General features: G+C 35.7%; 1 protein-coding gene across 2 annotated transcripts; it reads left to right on the forward strand.

Annotated features, from left to right (window-relative positions):
- Positions 1-207: 207 nt before the first annotated feature.
- LOC125674966 (uncharacterized) lies at positions 208-19,822 on the forward strand. Of its 2 annotated transcripts, none has more exons than XM_048912384.2 (8): positions 208-380; positions 8,119-8,493; positions 10,400-10,562; positions 12,395-12,585; positions 12,841-13,305; positions 13,708-13,815; positions 16,839-16,945; positions 19,119-19,822. In XM_048912384.2, the coding sequence occupies exons 1-8, from the start codon at positions 320-322 to the stop codon at positions 19,755-19,757; spliced, it is 2,109 nt and encodes a 702-aa protein (XP_048768341.2). In that variant the 5' UTR covers positions 208-319; the 3' UTR covers positions 19,758-19,822. The 2 variants fall into 2 exon arrangements, with proteins under 2 accessions (XP_048768341.2, XP_048768340.2); XM_048912383.2 differs by lacking the exon at positions 208-380 and adding an exon at positions 6,744-6,899.

Here is a 19,822-nt window from a genome sequence, read left to right on the forward strand (position 1 = left end):
AGTTTATCCATTTAAGATAAACAAAGTTATCGACTAAGATTCGAACTAATTTATCATGTCAATATTGCTTGTATTTCGGAAAGGTTGTTGTACTGAGTTTTAATTTTACATTTAATCTTTCAAAATGACGTAAGCATCCCTTTGCGCATGCTACCCCTTTTCGCTTGAAACTTCCCAGTGGGTTGGTCGCATGAAAATCCCCACCCACCCTCCCCAAATTTTGTATAGGTGAATTTCCTGTATGGTTAAGACGACTTTTTCTGCTGCGGATTTTGCTTTAAATTTCAGATTCAGCGTCATGGCTTCATAAAGGGACATCATGTTGAGGGTACATCATTGTGCGGAAAGAGACGTTATGTTGAAGCTGCATCATTGTGCGGGTATGGCGGGATTTTGCTACAGTGTATCTAGAGAGCCATTCACTGTTGGATATTGTCATTTCCAGGTCCCTCAATGGTGTGGTTTTCTACTCACTTTTGATATGCAGCCAAAAAAGCTTATGGAAAGCTCGGCGCATCTGTTGTATGTTTAATTGATTCCTTAACGCCTTGACATTTACCAAAATCAAGAACTTTAAGTTAACACCCCCAAATTGTTAGCCGACTGTCAATCAAACATTTAACAATAGATCTCAGGTGAAGTGACATCTGCAGAAACTGTATGCTAGAGCTACCCCGGATTGTAATTTCCCCCTCAATATACATGTATTATAAATTACATAATCAGAAATCAAACAATAATTTGCCCATTAATTTCTAAAACTCATTGAAATAATTTATATTATAAATTTATGATAGTTCTATATTTATAAAAGAAATTATTCATTGAGCCATTGACTGAGAGTAAAAGAGAGAAAGAGGGTGTGGTGTAGACTGTCATCTAGTCATAGGGACACAACTATTATACAAACACTATGACCACAGAAACACTGCAGACGGCCCTGAGACCCTTCCTGTGTACATCAAAAGTATACACAGCACCCTGGTCTCTTGGCCAGGTAAATAACAATGACCATAGATGAGTTCCGCCCACATCCAGTGATCCGTGAAGAAACCGTGCGATATTTTATTTGGGTTTGTAAGGTCATATAGGTTTCTGATCAAGTTGTATGACCGTCCTTGAAACTACCCTTTTTCTTCCTTGTGAGAATTCTTTTGGAGGTAAATGTCAGTAAACAATTGGATTACATTATATTAAGAAATTTTACTGGCGTACTCTAAAGGACTCTGGCGCACTCTGGAGTACTCTGTTTATTGACTAGTATCCCATCTCCTATCGCGAGATCTCGCTAAAATGAAATTATCCCTCTTTAGCGAGAAAATAAACCTTACCATAAACAAGTGGTTTGGTGTTTTGATTGAAAATAATGGCAAATTCCGTGCAATATGCTGAATAAGTCCGGCACACATTCAACATGACGCGAATTGTCTCCATAAAATTGACAACACAGTCAAGAAATTTCATATCAATGGTGCTGTGTAAGAGGGAATTGGAAGCTGAAATCCAATGCACTTCATGAGTGTTTTTGTTTTTATTTATATATTTGCAAAATTTTCAGACGTTTTAGCACTTTTCTTCTTTTCACGTGGAACAGGAAGAGATCCACGGGTGTTTTTCACGGCTGTACGGGATATACTAGTATTTACTCTCGCTAAAGAGGAAGAATTACGTTTCAGCGAGAATATCTCGCGGTAGGGGAAGTGTTCCCAACCTTTTTTATCCCTATCGATTTCCCGGTGCCCGCACCCACCATTTTGTTTTGTCACGGTCCTCCTCTAATATTTCTGTCGATGTGATTCACGCTGAATCGTTCTACCAGCAACTGTTTTGGCACTGGTCATCAACCTGTTATATTCCTCAGGAATGTCCGATAAGCCCTTCCTTTTGTCTGTTTTCACGATCCTTCATGATATCGTTTGGTTGCGAACTGTCGGGGTCGTCCACTTCGATGTATATTTTCGACGCTGCCTCGCTCATGAAATCGCTTTAAAAGGACATTGCATTGATACGATTTGAGCTGAAAATTTTCAAATTCTAATTTTCTATTTATAATGTTCAGATTACTTACCTAAGATATTTCTAATGGTCAGAAAAAAAATTGAATGTCAGTTGTCCAGGTACATGGGAATTACAGAGCTCACAATTCTTTGTCATGTTTTGTTTACATAGGTTAAATATAAGAGTAAAAGTTTTATTTAAAGCCTTTTTTCAATTTACAAGTTCATTCTGACACAATGAAATAGTTTTTAGTATTTGGCGCATCCCATTTTGTGTTAAGCATGCTATTTTACATTAAACAATGAACATGTAAACAAAAACATGGCACGAGCCTTGTTTACATATAACGAAGAATTGTGAGTACTGTATCTCACTTGTAGCTTAACAACTGATATATAAATTTTGGTTGGCCATAAGAAATACTTTAGTTAAAGGAAGTGAACCTGAAAAATATATTTGTTGCATAATAAACTGAACAGTGTGGCCTAAATCTAATTTGCTTGTTTCTATTACGAGATTTGATCAATTGAACACTCTAGGTTAAAGGTTTATGGCGGTCATCCATTATTTCCCAGTATGCATCTGTGCTCTGACGTAGATGAGACACATTGCTGTTGACTGGGTCACTGTTATACAGCAGATTAAGTTTATGGATTCATATTACAATTGATGGATAAGGTTTTGGAGCAAAAAGAACTGAAATCAAATCTAATTACAATACATTAAGAAAAAGAAGAAAACACTCCCACAAAATATTTCCAGCTCCTCCAACTTCTGAACTTACTCAGTACACAGTATGTTTCAAGTTTCTATATCAATTAATTTCATTAGGACACATCTCGTGTTTTCAAAGTATACAGAATTATATGCATTTTGTCTTCCTTATGCTTATAGAAATATATTGTAATAGTTCGTTCGCTGAAGTATTGCGATAATTAGCCACAAAACGGACTTAAATCTAAGCCCCGATTTTCAAAAAGCGTAGTTAATTAGATAGGTAGTCACGTGGTACAGTGACGTCATATGCGACCTTCGTCGATCAACTTGTTGTAAAAGTAGTGTTAGATATTTTTAAAAACTCGGGTTTTAGGGGCCTAATTTATTTACCATGGATAACATTTATTTCGATGTTGACAAATTTCCCGAGTCTTATATCTTTTAGCCACCAGTGCATACAAATAGCGACCCAAATGTAGCGAGAAAAGCGAGTATGAAATCTGCATAAATTTGCGAGTAAATAATGTTTACATGGGATCACTGTCTAAACACAATTTGGTAATGCCATTTCTGTAAACAACTGTAATTAGCGTTGTTGCTTTTCTAAAATAAACAGTGCAATTATCATTAAATTTATTTTTGGAGAAGTTTGATAGGCCTAAATTATGATACGAATATATATCATTGACAACTAGGCCTACTGTCACGGGTGCATATCGAAAAAAAAAAAATAATGATGATCAAACTTATTGTGAAAATCACGATACTTTTAAATTATTTTATTAAAGCAATTTTATTAGGCCTAATCATTATTTTTTGTTATCAACACGTTGTTACTTAGGAAGTGCTGTTGTTGTAAACACGTATGCGTTCCTTAAAAAAAAAATGAAAGCATTATAATTCAATTCAAAGTCGCGAAATATTATATTTTATTATTTATAATTGAAAGTTCAAATATCTTTTATCTTTAAATTTCTTTTTTAAAACTACCAGTTGGTAGACACTGCTAGTAAAGTTCTGCCTATATGTTGTTACAAGGTGAAGGTCAGTTGGTGCGAGTGTGTATTGAATTCGAGAGTAGAACGGAAAGCATATGCCGTAGGCCTATATGTAACAGTGCGTAGCTTCGATAGAACAATTTTCTCCCAGTTTATCTACGTCTTTGTCCAAGTGCTTGTTTGAAAAAGTACAGGGACAAATTCTACTGGGGGGGGGGGGGGGGGGGGTTTATGGCAAAGTCGTTGTGCCGACAAAAAATATTCACGTCTTGTCCCTCATACCTTCCTTCGAAAATTGAAAAAAAAAAACCAGTCCAAATCCTCTCTACTGACAGCAAGTACACCCTTAAACGGCACAAAACACTCTAATACAGTGTTATTTACAAGCTGTTAATGTGATAATTGTTTGTTTGTCAATTAAATCTAATCTGTTTATGAAATGGCTTTCAACTGTTTTCACATCTTCTCGCTCGAGGTCGCATATGACGTCACAGATAATGGCGCGTAAAATATCAAAGAAAATATGCATATCGCAAGATTTGAATTTCATCGCTCAAACTCGAAAACTACGCAAACTGTTTCATTTAAAACACATGTAAAGTAGTTTTAGGCATGAAATGAATTAATTTTGCTGAAAAAATTAAAAAGTTTAAAAACATGCGATGTGTCCTTTAAGGTGACTGTGTCATAAAAGTATTGCAAAATAGGCATGTAACTTATATACTTTATAACAATTTATGTACATAGACCACAGATAAATTTTGGAGATTCAATTTACAATTATATTCTTTATTGACATTAAAAAATACTTATTTACTAATATTTAGAATCTGTATCAGAGTCTAATGTTTTTTAAAGAAATCCTACATCATTACAGTGCTCTTTAGGAAATGTTCCCTTAATTTATGTCACAACAATTAAATGAGGGTAAAACTACTCTGATTTTCCCCCAAGAGGCTGACTGCGTTTGACCTAGTTGATAAACTGTCTGTAAGCCATAAATCTTGATAGCATGTCTGCAACAGAATTGTTACTGTATTCTATCACATGTGTTGGAAATGTTTACACACAAATGCCATGTTGTGTTAAGATTTTAATACATGTGAATACAGAAGGTATTTTTCATTTTCGTGTTTTTCTTACTTGTTTAATAAGTTGTTATCCAGGTCCTCTGAGACCCCTCTCTGGATACGTATTAAATCCATGGATAAATGTAAGCTGTAACAGGACTTCGACACACAGTGTCAAAATATGGGTGTAGAGAACTGCACTTTTGGTGTATATTTATGCAATCTAGCTGACACAGAATATTCAAACTCATGACAACAAAGACATCCCTTGAATGTACATAGTTACATTGTACAATTTCGACAAGCACATCAATCAAGGAAAATTCCTCTCTCATTAAAATCAACTGCTGGTGAAGAAGCATTATTCTGAGAAACAATTTCTTCCTCTGTAACATCAGGTTCAACCTGATATCCCATATCTAATTCAATCTCTGCTGATGACATTTTAACGTTGATGCTTACAATGTGCCAAAAATACACACAATGTGTCCTACTGATGTCAGTATCAGTGCTGCCTTCTAGTGAATGCTAAGAGATAACCCAGCAGGGAGGTAATATTTTTTTTCAATATGGCAGCTCCCAAGGATTGAAAAGATTAGTTAATCTTTATAAAATATCTCCCTACTGAAGAAAGCTACATCTTAGTGATTTTCAGAATTCATTATATACATCAAAATGACAAATCTAAACCCTTTGTCACATTTTCATGTTCACTTCCTTTAAGCATTGTAAACAATAAAAATGAAAATATAAAATGAAAATTTTCAGCTCAAATCGTGTCCAAACTTTCTGCCACCTTTGCCGCTTTCAATCTACGTTCAGTGAAATAACACTTTTCTATTCATCAATGGTAAATTCTCAGTCCTTTCGTCCCACATTGACAATGTAAAATTAGCAGAAATTATGACTACTCCCGGTTTACATAGGATAAAAATAGTCTAAGGCGGCTTCTTTGTGACAAAAATAAGTAAATTCGTAAATTTTTAAGAAAATGATTTTATTGACAATAAATATCGATTGATTTTTTTTACAACCATCTTCGGAAAAATATTAACATACTTTTGGCACGAGATGTAGATCGTAATAATTAGGACTAGTAACGAGGGAACTGAAAAGAAAAAATTTCGATGATCATTGCAACTTTCTTTGTACTATCAATATTCAAGGAGGAAATCACTTGCTGGAAATTTTGAAAACTGTAGGCTATCATTTGGAGACTGGGATGTCTTCTCTTGAAAATTTTAGAATAATTTCTCGTAATTTCATTTTTCATAACGTCGAGATCTTTCTTAGTAGCGCATTGGTGGAAATTGACAAATTTCGAAAACGTCTCGTAATTTCGAGATAATTATAATAACAATATGCTTAATAATGATAATTATGTTTACTCACCAGTTAAGGGCCCCGGGGACATCAAACAGGTTAAGTAGTAATTAGTTATAATATAAATAAATAACAATCATTCAGATGTACTACTGCTGTTATAATTTACATTGTTGCACTGCACACATTTAATGTAGTGTTACATAATTATGTAATACTAAATATCTGAAAATGTCGATATATTTCCCCATAATTTTGATATTTTTACTCGTATTAAGATGATACAGGCAGATGCTTTCATTTATTCTAGTTAGCGTTCGTATTCTTACTTTGGATTCTGTTGTTTTAACGACAAAAGAAAAGGAACTCTAGCTGTTAATGCAACGATTCTTTGATTTTTAAATACTACAGTCACAAATTGCCAATGCAAATTAACGATTTGTAATCCCATTCAAGATACCTAATCATAAAATTTAAATACCGATTATTTAAATGCCCTGATGATTAAAATGAAACAAATGGACAGTCGCCCTTGACTATAACTGACTGCAATGCATTTTATAGTGTGGGTCTGTCAAGCGCTGTAGATGCAAAGATTACTGATTAACCAAAACAGATCCTTTTTGTGATACAAGGACGACAATACACTAATGAACACAAACTAATTGAAGGTGGAGGCTTTTGCCAAGAGTTCCCTAGGGGTAATTTTATGGTCAAGCCGCGAAAGAAATGAATTTGTGCCCGGGAGAAACTGGACTGTTGATGCTGTTGGTTTGTACGCTTAGTTACATGGGTAAGTTAATATAGTGAGCTTACAAATAATGGAAAAGATGATAACATCATCTTCTCAAATTGTATGTACTTGACTTGAACATAGTCAACAATCTACGTGACAACGTGTAAAATGTATGTCTCGGCAGATTTCCGTAGTTGAACGATTTGAGTGCATTGAATATGCATCGGTCTAGATATTTGCCCTCTTAAGTTCATGATTAAAATACACTTTGCGTGTCTTATTTAATATTAAACTGCTGAGTTCATATACTACTTGCATTATTCATATAGTGCACAATGCCTCGTTACACGTGTCGTATTATAGAATTTGCATTTACACCTATCCAGTAAATTACAAATAAATTATAATATGACACATGTATAGCAATTCTGGGAGACGAAACTGTTTTCTTTCCTCGGTAAATTAATTGGTCGGATATTGTTTAACGTCCCTCTCGAAAATTCTCCCCTCATATGGAGACGTCACCATTGCCGGTGAAGGGCTGCAAAATTTAGGCCTATGCTCGGCGCTTACGGCCTTTGAGCAGGGAGGGATCTTTATTGTACCACACCTGTTGTGACACGGGGCCTCGGTTTTTGCGATCCCAATCGAAAGACCGCCCAATGCCATTTAGTCGCCTCCTACGATAAGCAAGGGGTACTGAGGACCTATTCTAACCGAGATCCCTACGGGACTTTCCTTTATATCAACGATAAAACATCATAAGGTTTATGGAGTGATTTCATTTTATAGAGAGCATGTCAAAACCAAAAAGGTGTCCATGTTGGATATTTTGGCCCAATTTTCTTGGGAAATTCTTCTGCAGTAGTTTTACCTGATTTCAGGATAATTCTTCTCTTCCTTAAGCTCTAATGGAAAATACTAATTCTTAAGGAGCCTGTTGTAAAATATATAAAATTAAAATGTGTTGAATGAGTCTGCGTATTATTTACTAATTCTACACAATATACATCACGAAACATTTTTATTCATCATTTCATTTAATAAAAACAAGATATACATGTAGGCCTACATGTGTGAATGCATTAAATAAGGATAGGTTGCCATTCATTATGTAACAGTCACATCGTCAGTACATGTGTTTGTTTCTCCACAAGACTAAAAATCCCAAATAATCTATTTCATTCTTAAATTTCATTATTTCTGATGCATTTTTGTCATCTGAAGCGAGGTGTTTAACCCTAATTGGATTCTTATTGAAGTTTATCTTTGACAGATAGCGGAGTCACATTAGAATTGAAGTCTGATACCGCTTGCTACGGAATAACTGGGTTGGATAACTTTCTGCAGCCCTCGTGTCCTGGCACTGAGAAGATCGCGGTGAGAGCAGTCTACACTTTATCCAAATACAAGTCGTCCGGGTGTCCCCAGCAGCAGACAGGACCCATTAATGCCACCTGTTGTCAGTATGACGTCAATGACTGTACGTACCTGTATGATTCTGGATCATACCGGACTTACTATCAAACCTGCAACGGAAAATCATCATGTCTTATACAGGTGTCCTGGATAGACCTGCCTTCTCAGTGTGACGCGACTTTGTATATTGAAAGAACGCATTACATGAAGATGGACTATTACTGTATTTCAGGTAATACATGATACATTGTGCAATCTGCATAAATACATACGTACAGTGTACATACATCGTGTGATCTGTATAAATACATACGTACAGTGTACATACATTGTGTGATCTGTATAAATACATACGTACAGTGTACATACATCGTGTGATCTGTATAAATACATACGTACAGTGTACATACATTGTGTGATCTGTATAAATACATACGTACAGTGTACATACATTGTGTGATCTGTATAAATACATACGTACAGTGTACATACATTGTGGGATCTGTATAAATACATACATACAGTGTACATACATTGTGGGATCTGTATAAATACATACATACAGTGTACATACATTGTGTGATCTGAAGAAATACATACGTACAGTGTACATACATTGTGGGATCTGTATAAATACATACGTACAGTGTACATACATTGTGTGATCTGAATAAATACATACGTACAGTGTACATACATTGTGTGCTCTGAATAAATACATACGTACAGTGAACATACATCCTGTAATCTGTATAAATATATACGTACAGTGTACATACATTGTGTGATCTGTATAAATACATACATACAGTGTACATACATTGTGCGATCTGAATAAATACATACGTACAGTGTACTGTAATAAATTTGTTGGATCTGAATAAATAAATACATACAGTGTACATATATTGTGTGATCTGTATAAATATATACGTACAGTGTACATACATTGTGTGATCTGTATAAATACATACATACAGTGTACATACATGTGTGATCTGTATAAATACATGCGTACAATGTACATACATTGTGTGATCTGTATAAATACATACGTACAGTGTACATGCATTGTTTGATCTGTATAAATATATACGTACAGTGTACATACATCGTGTGATCTGTATAAATACATACGTACAGTGTACATACATTGTGTGATCTGTAGAAATACATGCGTACAGTGTACATGCATCCTGTGATCTGAATAAATACAAACATACACTGTACATACATTGTCTTGGTGTCATACACACAATGTACATACGTACATACATATATGCATACATTGTACGTTGTGTGATCTGAAGAAATACATAAAGATGTACGTACATTGTACATACACGTACTGTGGACAAAGGTCATTCAACACTACGTATAGAAGAATAGATCTGGCATGCAGAATATCGGGGGGGGGGGGGGGGGGGCAATATTTGAACATTTCTCATTATTTACATATCCACATGCAAAGCTAGATATATTGGGTGATTCCCCATTTATTTTTTATACATTTGTATGAAATGGTAAGAATGTAAATTCGTTTTGATGAATTGCGCATTCATGAAAGGAAAAACGTTCACCTTCCCCCTTTCTTACGATTTAGGAATTTGAAGTTTGATCAAAGTAAAACATTCAAGTTTACGTTTGTTTTGTTAAACTTCAACAAATAAAATTAAGGAAAATTTTCTGTGTTTTACATTTAATATTTCTTCACTTGAGGCAGTTGTGTCTATTTTTAAAAGAAGTTCATTGCTCTTTCGGTGCTATATATATATAAATATGTCAAATGCAATGTGTATCTTGCATGATCCTTTTAAATTTATGATAGATAACTGTATCCCATTTCTATTCCCAATGGCCGTGTAGCATGTGACCAGTGTGGCGAGAATTCAATCGTTTTTTCCTTGCTTTGATGGTCAAGCGGTCTAACACGCTGGTCACATGATTCGGTTCCGCAGGTCGTAAGTTCAACCCCGAGTAGGGGCGGAAGTGGGTATCCAAACATTTTCTGTGCTTTATATGAAATATTTCTTCACTTGGGGCAGTTACATGTACAATGTATGTTTATCTGAGAGTTCGTTTATAGAACAAACAAGAATGATCCTTAAAGCAGCAAGGTTTTAATCTGATATTTGTAGACCAAGCAGTAGACCCTTGTTCAGACCTAACTACAACAGATTCTCCTGCCTTTTTCTGGAACACTGGCTATCCATCGGAAATGACGTCAGCAAGCACTTCCTGCTCCTGTTCTGTGGAGTTGTCTTGTAACACAACTGTTCAAATTACAGCTCTTGATCTAAAGTAATTTGTTGTGAATTATTACGGTAACCGATAGTATTAGAATTAATTCAACATGACAGCTAACCTGTTAACATTATTCTCCCAAACATTACATTAATACGCGCAACAAGTTATGTCCGTTGTCCGCCATCTTAGGCTGAAGAAAAATCCTAATGCCGTATGTACCGGTAGGCTTTTTTTTAATTTTGTAATCTTTAGCATTTGCATTTTTTTTTTTTATCAGTTGTAATCAACTACAATAATACCTTAGGATGAGACAACCCATAAACTTGTATGAAAATTTAATAATGAACTATGATCTCTTAATTACATTTAGTAGGGTAAATAAAAATTGGCTATTCACCAATATGACATTTAGCTAAGAAGGATAATTCAAATTTTATTGTTTGAAATTGAATAATTTGCGAGGCAACCAATACGATATCCACGGCAGTTATATGCCGCGACTTTTAAATCAAATGCAACTCGGTATAACTCTGTTTAATTCAAACGAGTTACTTTGATCAGAGACATGTAAATTTACATTGTTGGAAACCCACGGTTAATTGCGCTTCGTTACTCTCTCCATCACCCGTGGGTCCATTCATTCCTACTCGCTCGTTCTCATGAATAATTAATTAGGCAATTTGATTGGGCTCTCACTAAGCGAATTTGTCCCAATTTAGGTATACAATTGCTGTGATAGCAAAATTAAGTTAGTGCTACCTTTAAAAACAGAAGAGTTCCATTACTATAACGATTACTTTGATTGGACGATATTTTAAAATATTTATTCATGAGAACGAGCGAGTAGGAATGAATGGACCCACGGGTGATGGAGAGAGGAACGAAGCGTAATCAACCGTGGGTTTCCGACGATGGTAGATTTATAACATGTTATTTATGTCTTTGATTTGTTACTCCCAGTGTTAGTGGCCAGGTTTCAAACAATCAAGTCGTATATCAAAATCATGAAGAGAACTACAATTATTAAACATCCCAAAGTTCATTCAGCAGGAAGTTCATAAGACAAGGGCGGATCCAGAAATTTTTTCAAAGGTGGGTTGCTGTTGTCTGGTTATGCAATCTACAAATTTTCCCTGATATTCAATTACCCCTGATAACCTCAATTAGCCAGTTACTGTCGCGTATTTGATCACATGGGTGTGTTTTGGAGAAGCTGGACAGTCAGACTGTAACCGTCATCAAACTGACCACGCTAACAGCAACACAAATGAAGTTAGTTTTGGAGGAAACGTGCCACGATATAGGGAAACGCGTGATGTATACCAGTGGCAGATTTAAGGAGGAGCGCAGCCAGCGCCCCCTCCCCCCGTAAAATTTTCAAATTTTAGGTAAATCGTGGTATCTTGTTTAGAAAAATGTTCTAAACGATAAAAAAAGCAATAATTTCTTCCACTAAAGGAGAATAAATGACAAAGTCTTTTGATTTCTTGAATTACTGTATTGGGAGAACTTAATTTTTTCCAAAAACCCTTAAAATTTGCGTCATTTCATTAATTTCATCTTAATGAAAATAATAGAAAATAGCTTCGCCCCCTAGCCCCCACCTCAGGGCAACCCCCAGACCCCCTGCCTCATAAAGTGGCGCTCCCGTAACCGCAATCCTGGATCCGCCCCTGCATACGTCATTCAACCTCCTACAATATACAGCGTAACATATGCCTACTAGACATAAGAATAAACATTGCGAAATATTCAAATTTTCCTCAGTAACTTACTAATTTTAATGCGATGCAATAATCATCATAAGAAAAATGTCATGTTGAATTACATTCGCTGCGTGTAATAAATGCACGCCATCATTATTTGATCCATGTAACTTTTGACAGTTTTAGAGACGCCGGTTCCTGCCAACAGTCTCTGGACATCACTGACGGCAGCTCTTCTCTTACCCTGGACTGTACCAGCAACAACGACTTATTACCGAAGGTCATCTACACCAGCTCGGGTCATTTCATCACCATAAACTTCGTCAATAACCTCGGGACAAGTGGTGGGAAGTTTTTTATTCAAATACAAGGTATTGATGTGCACTGACTTGAGGAGAATGCACTTAACTTGGTTTGCGTGACCTCCTGGTAACCCCATCTGTGTAAGAGTGTGGGTTTAAATAAATGAAAAAACACACCAATTTAATTTTAAATGATGAAATTTGCACAGGCCAGATAAAAAGAAATGTATCACGGGTTTTCCTCCTAAGAATATTTATCGGCTTTATTAATGTTGTTCCAGTTGGAGCAATTTCATACAGTTGAGAATCTCTGTTGTTATTTAGGACTAAACCCAACAGGACAGATCACCCTTTCCTGTGGGACATCAGCTCTTTCTGTGTCGTCTGTGAATCCCAGCAGCCTGACGTCCTGTCCTACAGAGGGAGGACTGACCAGCACAGTGTCCACAACACAGTCTACTACTCTAACCAATTCATCATCAGCAACAGAAGTTTCAACTTCATCTTCTTTGTCAGCAGAATCCTCCATTTACTCCTCCACGGAAACGTCAACAGAAATCTCGAGTTTGTCTTCAACAGAAATTATTTACTCCTCCACGGAAACGTCAACAGAAATCTCGAGTTTGTCTTCAACAGAAATTTCAACAACACTAACGACTGATGACACAACATTTTCAACAGAGACTTCAAACCTCACTTCTAGTGTACTTGATGCTAATACAACTTTGTACGGAAATGTTACCTTACTTTCGACAGATTCGACGACTGATTTGAACGTTTCAACTCCAAGTATGTACCAAAACCGAAATATCTCTTGTTTCAAAGTAATTTCGATGAAAGATACAAATCTGTAAATATTGATTGATTAAATGTTGTTTTACGTCCCTCTCGAGAATATTTCACTCATGGAGACGTCACCACTGCCGGTGAAGGGCTGCAAAATTTAGGCCTATGCTCGGCGCTTACGACCTTTGAGCAGGGAGGGATCTTTATTTTATCGTGCCACACCTGCTGTGACACGGGCCTCGGTTTTTGCGGTCTCATCCGAAGGACCACCCCATTTAGTCGCCTTTTACGACAAGCAAGGGGTACTGAGGACCTCTTCTAATCCGAATCCCCACGGGATAAAATCTGTAAATAAGAAATGGGGAGAGGGGAATTATAGGGTTTAGCTTTTCTTATGTATTCTAGATACCTCTGACATGACACCCGAGTTTACAACATTAACATGGATTAGTACTGAAGACTACTTCACAGCTTCAGATACCGACGTCACTTCCGGACCCAGTGATTCAACTCGTAAGTTATTCAACTAAATAATGATAAATATATTTCAGTTTAATCAATTGTTGATAATGGGCTTTATGAAAATTATCGTTACCTCTGTTGGTCTGCTATAGCCTGACTTTAAAAACAGTATTCTATATTTTATTTTCTTATTCACCAGTTCAAATGAACATTAATCATTTATAAATCAAAACCACAAGCACGCATATATAGGAACTGCCTCGCCTTTGCTAGTGCAACAGCTTATAGTGTATTGCATATACAGTAAAAATTTACTTGAAGCGTTAATGACATTCTACAGTTACGAAAAACATAAAATCAAAACACATAAAATATTCAGGGGAAGGGGTCTGTTGTCAGGGGAGGGATCTGTAGTGAAGGGGAGGGGTCTGTTGTTAGAGGATTTGTCTGTTGCACTAGAGCAGCGAAACATCGGATGCCTTCAAATTCCTTATGGACGTATTTTTTCCAGATCAATGTCACGGAAAGATCCGAAAAATTGCTTTGCTTTCTCAAAAAAGTCGGTCAATGCGAAGGAAGAATATTTCCCACGTGACTTTACAACAACTGTCGAGAACAGAAATTTTCCTGCGCATCGTCATAGGAAAGTGAAAATCTGAGGACTAGCTTTATCAATTATATCTAATTTTGTAGTTTTATTTAAAACAACAGAACTATAACCTTTATAAATGATGTAATCATGTAAAACAATTAAAGATATTTTTAGGCTACTTAATTGTGTCAGTAATTATATCATTATGTGGAACCCGTGTGCTGTATAATTAGTTCGCAAAATCGAATAGCTTACTGTAAATCCTTGTTTTTAACACAATTTTATTACTCGTGTAAAAAAGTTTTAAACATCAGAGATTTAAATGTAAACTAAGATTCATGACTTCTGTTCTACATATTCCCCAGAATGCCGCACTATGGCGCACAAGCATGTGCATTAGCTGCAAAAACACTAACGTATATTAGTCTCGTTCAACCAGGCACTCGGCTGTCTCCGTAGATCTCCGGCAAGCAGAGAGTCTGATAAAGACACGAGATAATAACTGTTACCGCTAGGGAGCGCTCATTTAGTTTCCGTTGGATTCTCTCTGACATAAACAGTCAATTCCGAAATTTGATGCTAATTAGTTGATCCTTCAATAGTGATACTAATGGGAAAATCACTACTACATGTACAATAAGAAAAAATACGCTCTTTGTCAGCTGGAAATTGTACTTTCACTTTTGCCTCCTAAAGTAATTTTAATAAAACGATTTTACCATTTTCCGTCGGTAAAACAGCAAATAAATCCTTTCCTTTTACAATAGTTTTTATAAATACTCTAGTTGTAAATCCTTAAGCTTAAACGGCAATTTCAATCTATTACAAATTTCTTCGGTAGTCGTTATTTTGAAGGTGTGTTGAATCAAGCAATCAAATTAAATACCGAAATTTTGGTGAGCCTTGTTCTGGCGTTACAAACGTTATCGCGTATCTTTACCAGACTCTCTGGTCTTCGGATATTTACGGGAAAAGCAGAGCGATGGTTGCACGAGACTATAACGTATATATGCTATCGCCAGAGGGTGCTAGCAACAAGACTTCGCACACACACCCACACGATTAAGAAAACAAAGTCTTGGGACAAAACTTTTTGTTAAGGCATACACAGCTGAAGACTTCAAAATCACTCCCCCAAACACGAATAGCAGTATTAGGATATTGAAGATTGGTCATAAACACTTTGGGGTATATACATGTGTGTTTGTTTTCTTTGTTTATTATTTCTAGTTTTGCTTGTCAATATCTTTTGAGTTGAGAAGCCCCCCACCCCCACCCCCACCCCCACCCCACACACACGCACATCTTTAAAAAGATGATCCGTGTCATTTTAGGGCCAGTTTCACAAAGCTATTTTCCGACCAAGATCTGTCTTAAGAGTCAGACCACAATTTGTTATAAGATCATATCATAGATGTTTCACAAAACTGTCCTATCTTAAGGTATAATCTTAAGATTGTTAGAATTTAACAACATAATATACTAAATACAAAAGAAGATATTCCATAAATGAGGGTGTGAGTGGGTAGGGGAAACCAAAGACACGGGAAATACATGTGTAAATTCATAACGAACGTCGCATTGATTGAACAAAACGAGTGTTCGACTACATATTTGTATATACTGGGCGCAAAAGCGTTCATACGTGAAAAGCCAATAACTGAATGATATGAAAAAGTACAATAACTACCAAAAAGATAAAAATGTGAAGAAATAGATTTATCCAACACTGCTTTTGTATCTACAAACAATTAATGAATGGCATTCGAATGTATTTACTTGTGCTCACTGCTGCGAAGTCCGTGCGTTCAGATAGATCTAAGATGTTTATGAAACGATGTCCAAATTGTTCAGCTGCTGAATATAAGTATTAACTGACGAGGTGGAGAAAAGAAAAGGCATTTGTTTTCAAAACAAAAGTCCACTGCAGTTTCCAATGATATGAAGGAAACTTGGGGAAAGCTAATGCAGTAAATTCAACATATTATGTCAAAAGTAGAAAAAAGCTGTCTGTGGAATATTCTGAACGAAAAATGAATTTATCACAAAGATCACATGTCGCGGTATACGAAGTTTATCAATGATGTCCACACCCTCCATATACATGTAGTCTAATAGATGGTTTTTGTTCCTGAAACCACGTTCCTTCCGAATAACTACCTATTTCTTAGCAAAACAGCAGTATGGACTTGGACAAGTATCTGGATGTCTTAAGATTTCTAACTATCTTAAGATTATCATAAGATATGAAAGTTTTGTGAAACAGCTATGATGCATCTTATGACAAATTTTGATCTGAAGACAGATCTTAGTCGTAAGAGAGTTTTGTGAATCTAGCCCCTGTCACTGGTTATAGAATTACATCGCTTCATTTTTTAGTCTTTATTATTTTTGGCAATACATGCTGCTATATTCAAATTTTCCACGGAGTACTTTTGACTTACTTGCTGTGTCACTGGTCGATAACTTTTTTAATTTTCAGCCATATATGTTATCCCCGTTGTGTTACTGGTGGTGGTTTTTGCAGTAGTGACGTTGCTACTCTTCTACAAAGATAGAATCAAGGAATGCTGCTGCGGGAAAAAAGAGGTAGGTTTACCATGGACAACCACACGCCTTCCAACTCGCCATAAAATCAAATTCATATTACTGTATTACGAGTTTATATAATCCTGAGGATATACTGTGAAAATGTTGATTTCTGGTGATTTTATTTGATCTTGGAGCGAGCCCTAATCCAACGGACCAGTCTTGTCCATACAAAGAGATGGACCGAAATTACATGTAGCAATGTTTACTTTCACGGTGTAAGAACCAGTAGACTGATGATTGTCCTCTCCAGCCCGTGCCAGGAAGTGATACAAATTAATCATTTTTATTTCATAAGTCTTCAAAGTTATTGATAATATATATATATGAGAAATGGACTTTGTGAAAATATATATTATCCAGGAATAAGTATAGTAAATCTACACAAGTAGTATTATTATCAAAGCCAGTTGAGTATACTGGACTAGTTTCTTTCATTCTTCAGGGGTATAATGTAATAAATTTCTTTATACCCCTGAAGAATTAAAGAAACTAGTCCAGTATACTCCATCGGCTTTGTGATATTTCATATGTATTCAAACGAACCCCTCGGCTTTTCAGCTATCACTGGCGAGAATTGGAGAACTTATTGAAGTGAAAATAACAAACATTTCAATATACATACATATACATACATTCCCAATGCAACCACTCAAGCCTACCCACAAAAGACGTCCTCACTCCAGTGTTGAATATCTGACGAGATGAGTATACAACTTCGACCATTCCTTGACCCCAATGCGCACCTTCTCAATATATCTTAACGATCCCCGAACTTCTTATTTGTGTGCCCTTGTTAATGATTTTGATTATAGTTCAAACCACCTGTTGATTGAGCAAGTATTCTATTAATTTGTATCTAGATAATTACATGTAGCAATATCGCACGCAATTATACGTACAATTTGCACCTCATTTAGTTCTGATGATTGTATAAAATAAAAGCAATTGAATTATTGTTCATTATAACTGTTATAATGTGCGCATCAATTCAATGATATCTCCAATTCAACATATCCACAATTAAATTAATGATCTCATTTTACTGAATTTTTTTGTCTGTTTAAAAGAATAGATAAGTGCATTAATTTTTTATGAATTGTTGTAAATAATTAAAGTTATCTTCAAACAAATTAAAGAGATTATGAAATCATTCATACAGAGCTCCACATTAAATTTTGCGAGCAATAATTCTATCTCATTGATACGCGCATCAATTGAATTGATGAGAACGCATGAAATCAATTATTGCGCGCAATATTTCAATTGATGCGAGTATTAATTCAATAATTGCTCGCAATAATTGAACTGATGCGCGCATCAAAGAATTATTGCCCACAAAAATTCAATTGATGCTCACATCAAATTAATTAGTGCACGCAATGATTCAGTTGATGCGCGCATCAATTGCGCAAATTCAATTGAATTATTGCACGCAATTGAATTATTGATATCTTGAATTAGTTGCGTCTATATTGATTTGGCGCTCCATAAAATGTTTCTTTTTTATATTTGTTACTTACTGATGAAATCGAAGGGGACTACAACTTTCCTCACCGTCTGTCCGTCAGTCTGTCTGTCAGTCCCATTTGATTTTCTGAAATTTACTATTTTTAAGATAAAGACTGAATATCGTAAAATTTGGGCTTAACGTGCATTACCACATGCGTTTCTTTTTGGCTGACACAAAAATATATACATGTGTATATATTGATATAAGCTATATGATCGCTTTAATGTATTTCAATCCTGTGTCTTAGCAGTTATTTATCCGAATGTGTTGTCTAATTTTGATTGATCGAATATTCATACACTGTACATCCTTGACATATTTGAACATCTCAGGATACCAGTAGATTGTGCTTGGTTTTTGTTCGTTATTAAATTTTTTATTACATGCAGTTATGATAATGCATCTATTGGCTAATGTATGGCGTATTAATTGCAATGCCAAAAAATACACCTCTCTTATAATCTAAACACGTGTATCAAAATGCTGCAAGTTTTCTTTCCAGAAACGTCAAACTGATCGTGACAATTTGATCTGATCGACATTTCAATTAAAATATTAGAATTTCCCCAGGCTTCTTGAAATAAAATATTTTTTTCAGGAGTTGTTAGATTGTAGATACAATGTACATTTATAATATCAAATTCATATTTTTTTCTTCAGGTCAAAGGTGACGTGGAGGACACTGACAGTGAGATTAACCCCATATTTCAAGTAAATCTCGCTGACCATTCCAAATTCCAAGCTCTTCCTCCTTTAAGACACGATTTAAAACTTAAAACGAATGATTTGGATAATCCAAGGGCCATTACTCGTGAGCATGCGCTTTTCCTCAGAGCTAAAGAGCGTCATCAGAGCAGAACGTTACTGAGATTATCCAGTGCATCGCGGGAAATAGACACCATAGAAACGGTCAGGAATGAAAGTAAAACTAAGAAAAAACTTAACCATGCCAATTTAGAGAGATCGACAAATCTAGATCAAACAGCAACAGGTGTTGGTATTCCGAAAAGTAAGATGGTCCAACAAGACGATATACAAACTCGGGGTGGTACAAGCGGAGGGCGTAAAAAGAAAGGCAAGAAAACGAGGTTTCAGAGAGGTATTGGAAGAGGAAAGGTGGCACAAAAAGACGATCATCCTACCCCAGAAGTTGTAAATACTGACGTGCAAAATTTAACTCATCCAGTTACATCATTATTATCCTCCAGGAGATCATCAATTGCCGCTACCATTGACATCTCGGACAATGGAGGTCACCTAGAAAGAAGTGTTTTAATTGATAGTGTGTCCTTTCGTTAGCAATAAGACAAAAGAGTAACATGTAGTTATATATAAATTCATACTAAATTAAAACTTCTTCTAAA

The sequence above is a fragment of the Ostrea edulis genome, chromosome 3, assembly GCF_947568905.1.
Source record: "Ostrea edulis chromosome 3, xbOstEdul1.1, whole genome shotgun sequence".
Classification (NCBI taxonomy): domain Eukaryota; kingdom Metazoa; phylum Mollusca; class Bivalvia; order Ostreida; family Ostreidae; genus Ostrea; species Ostrea edulis.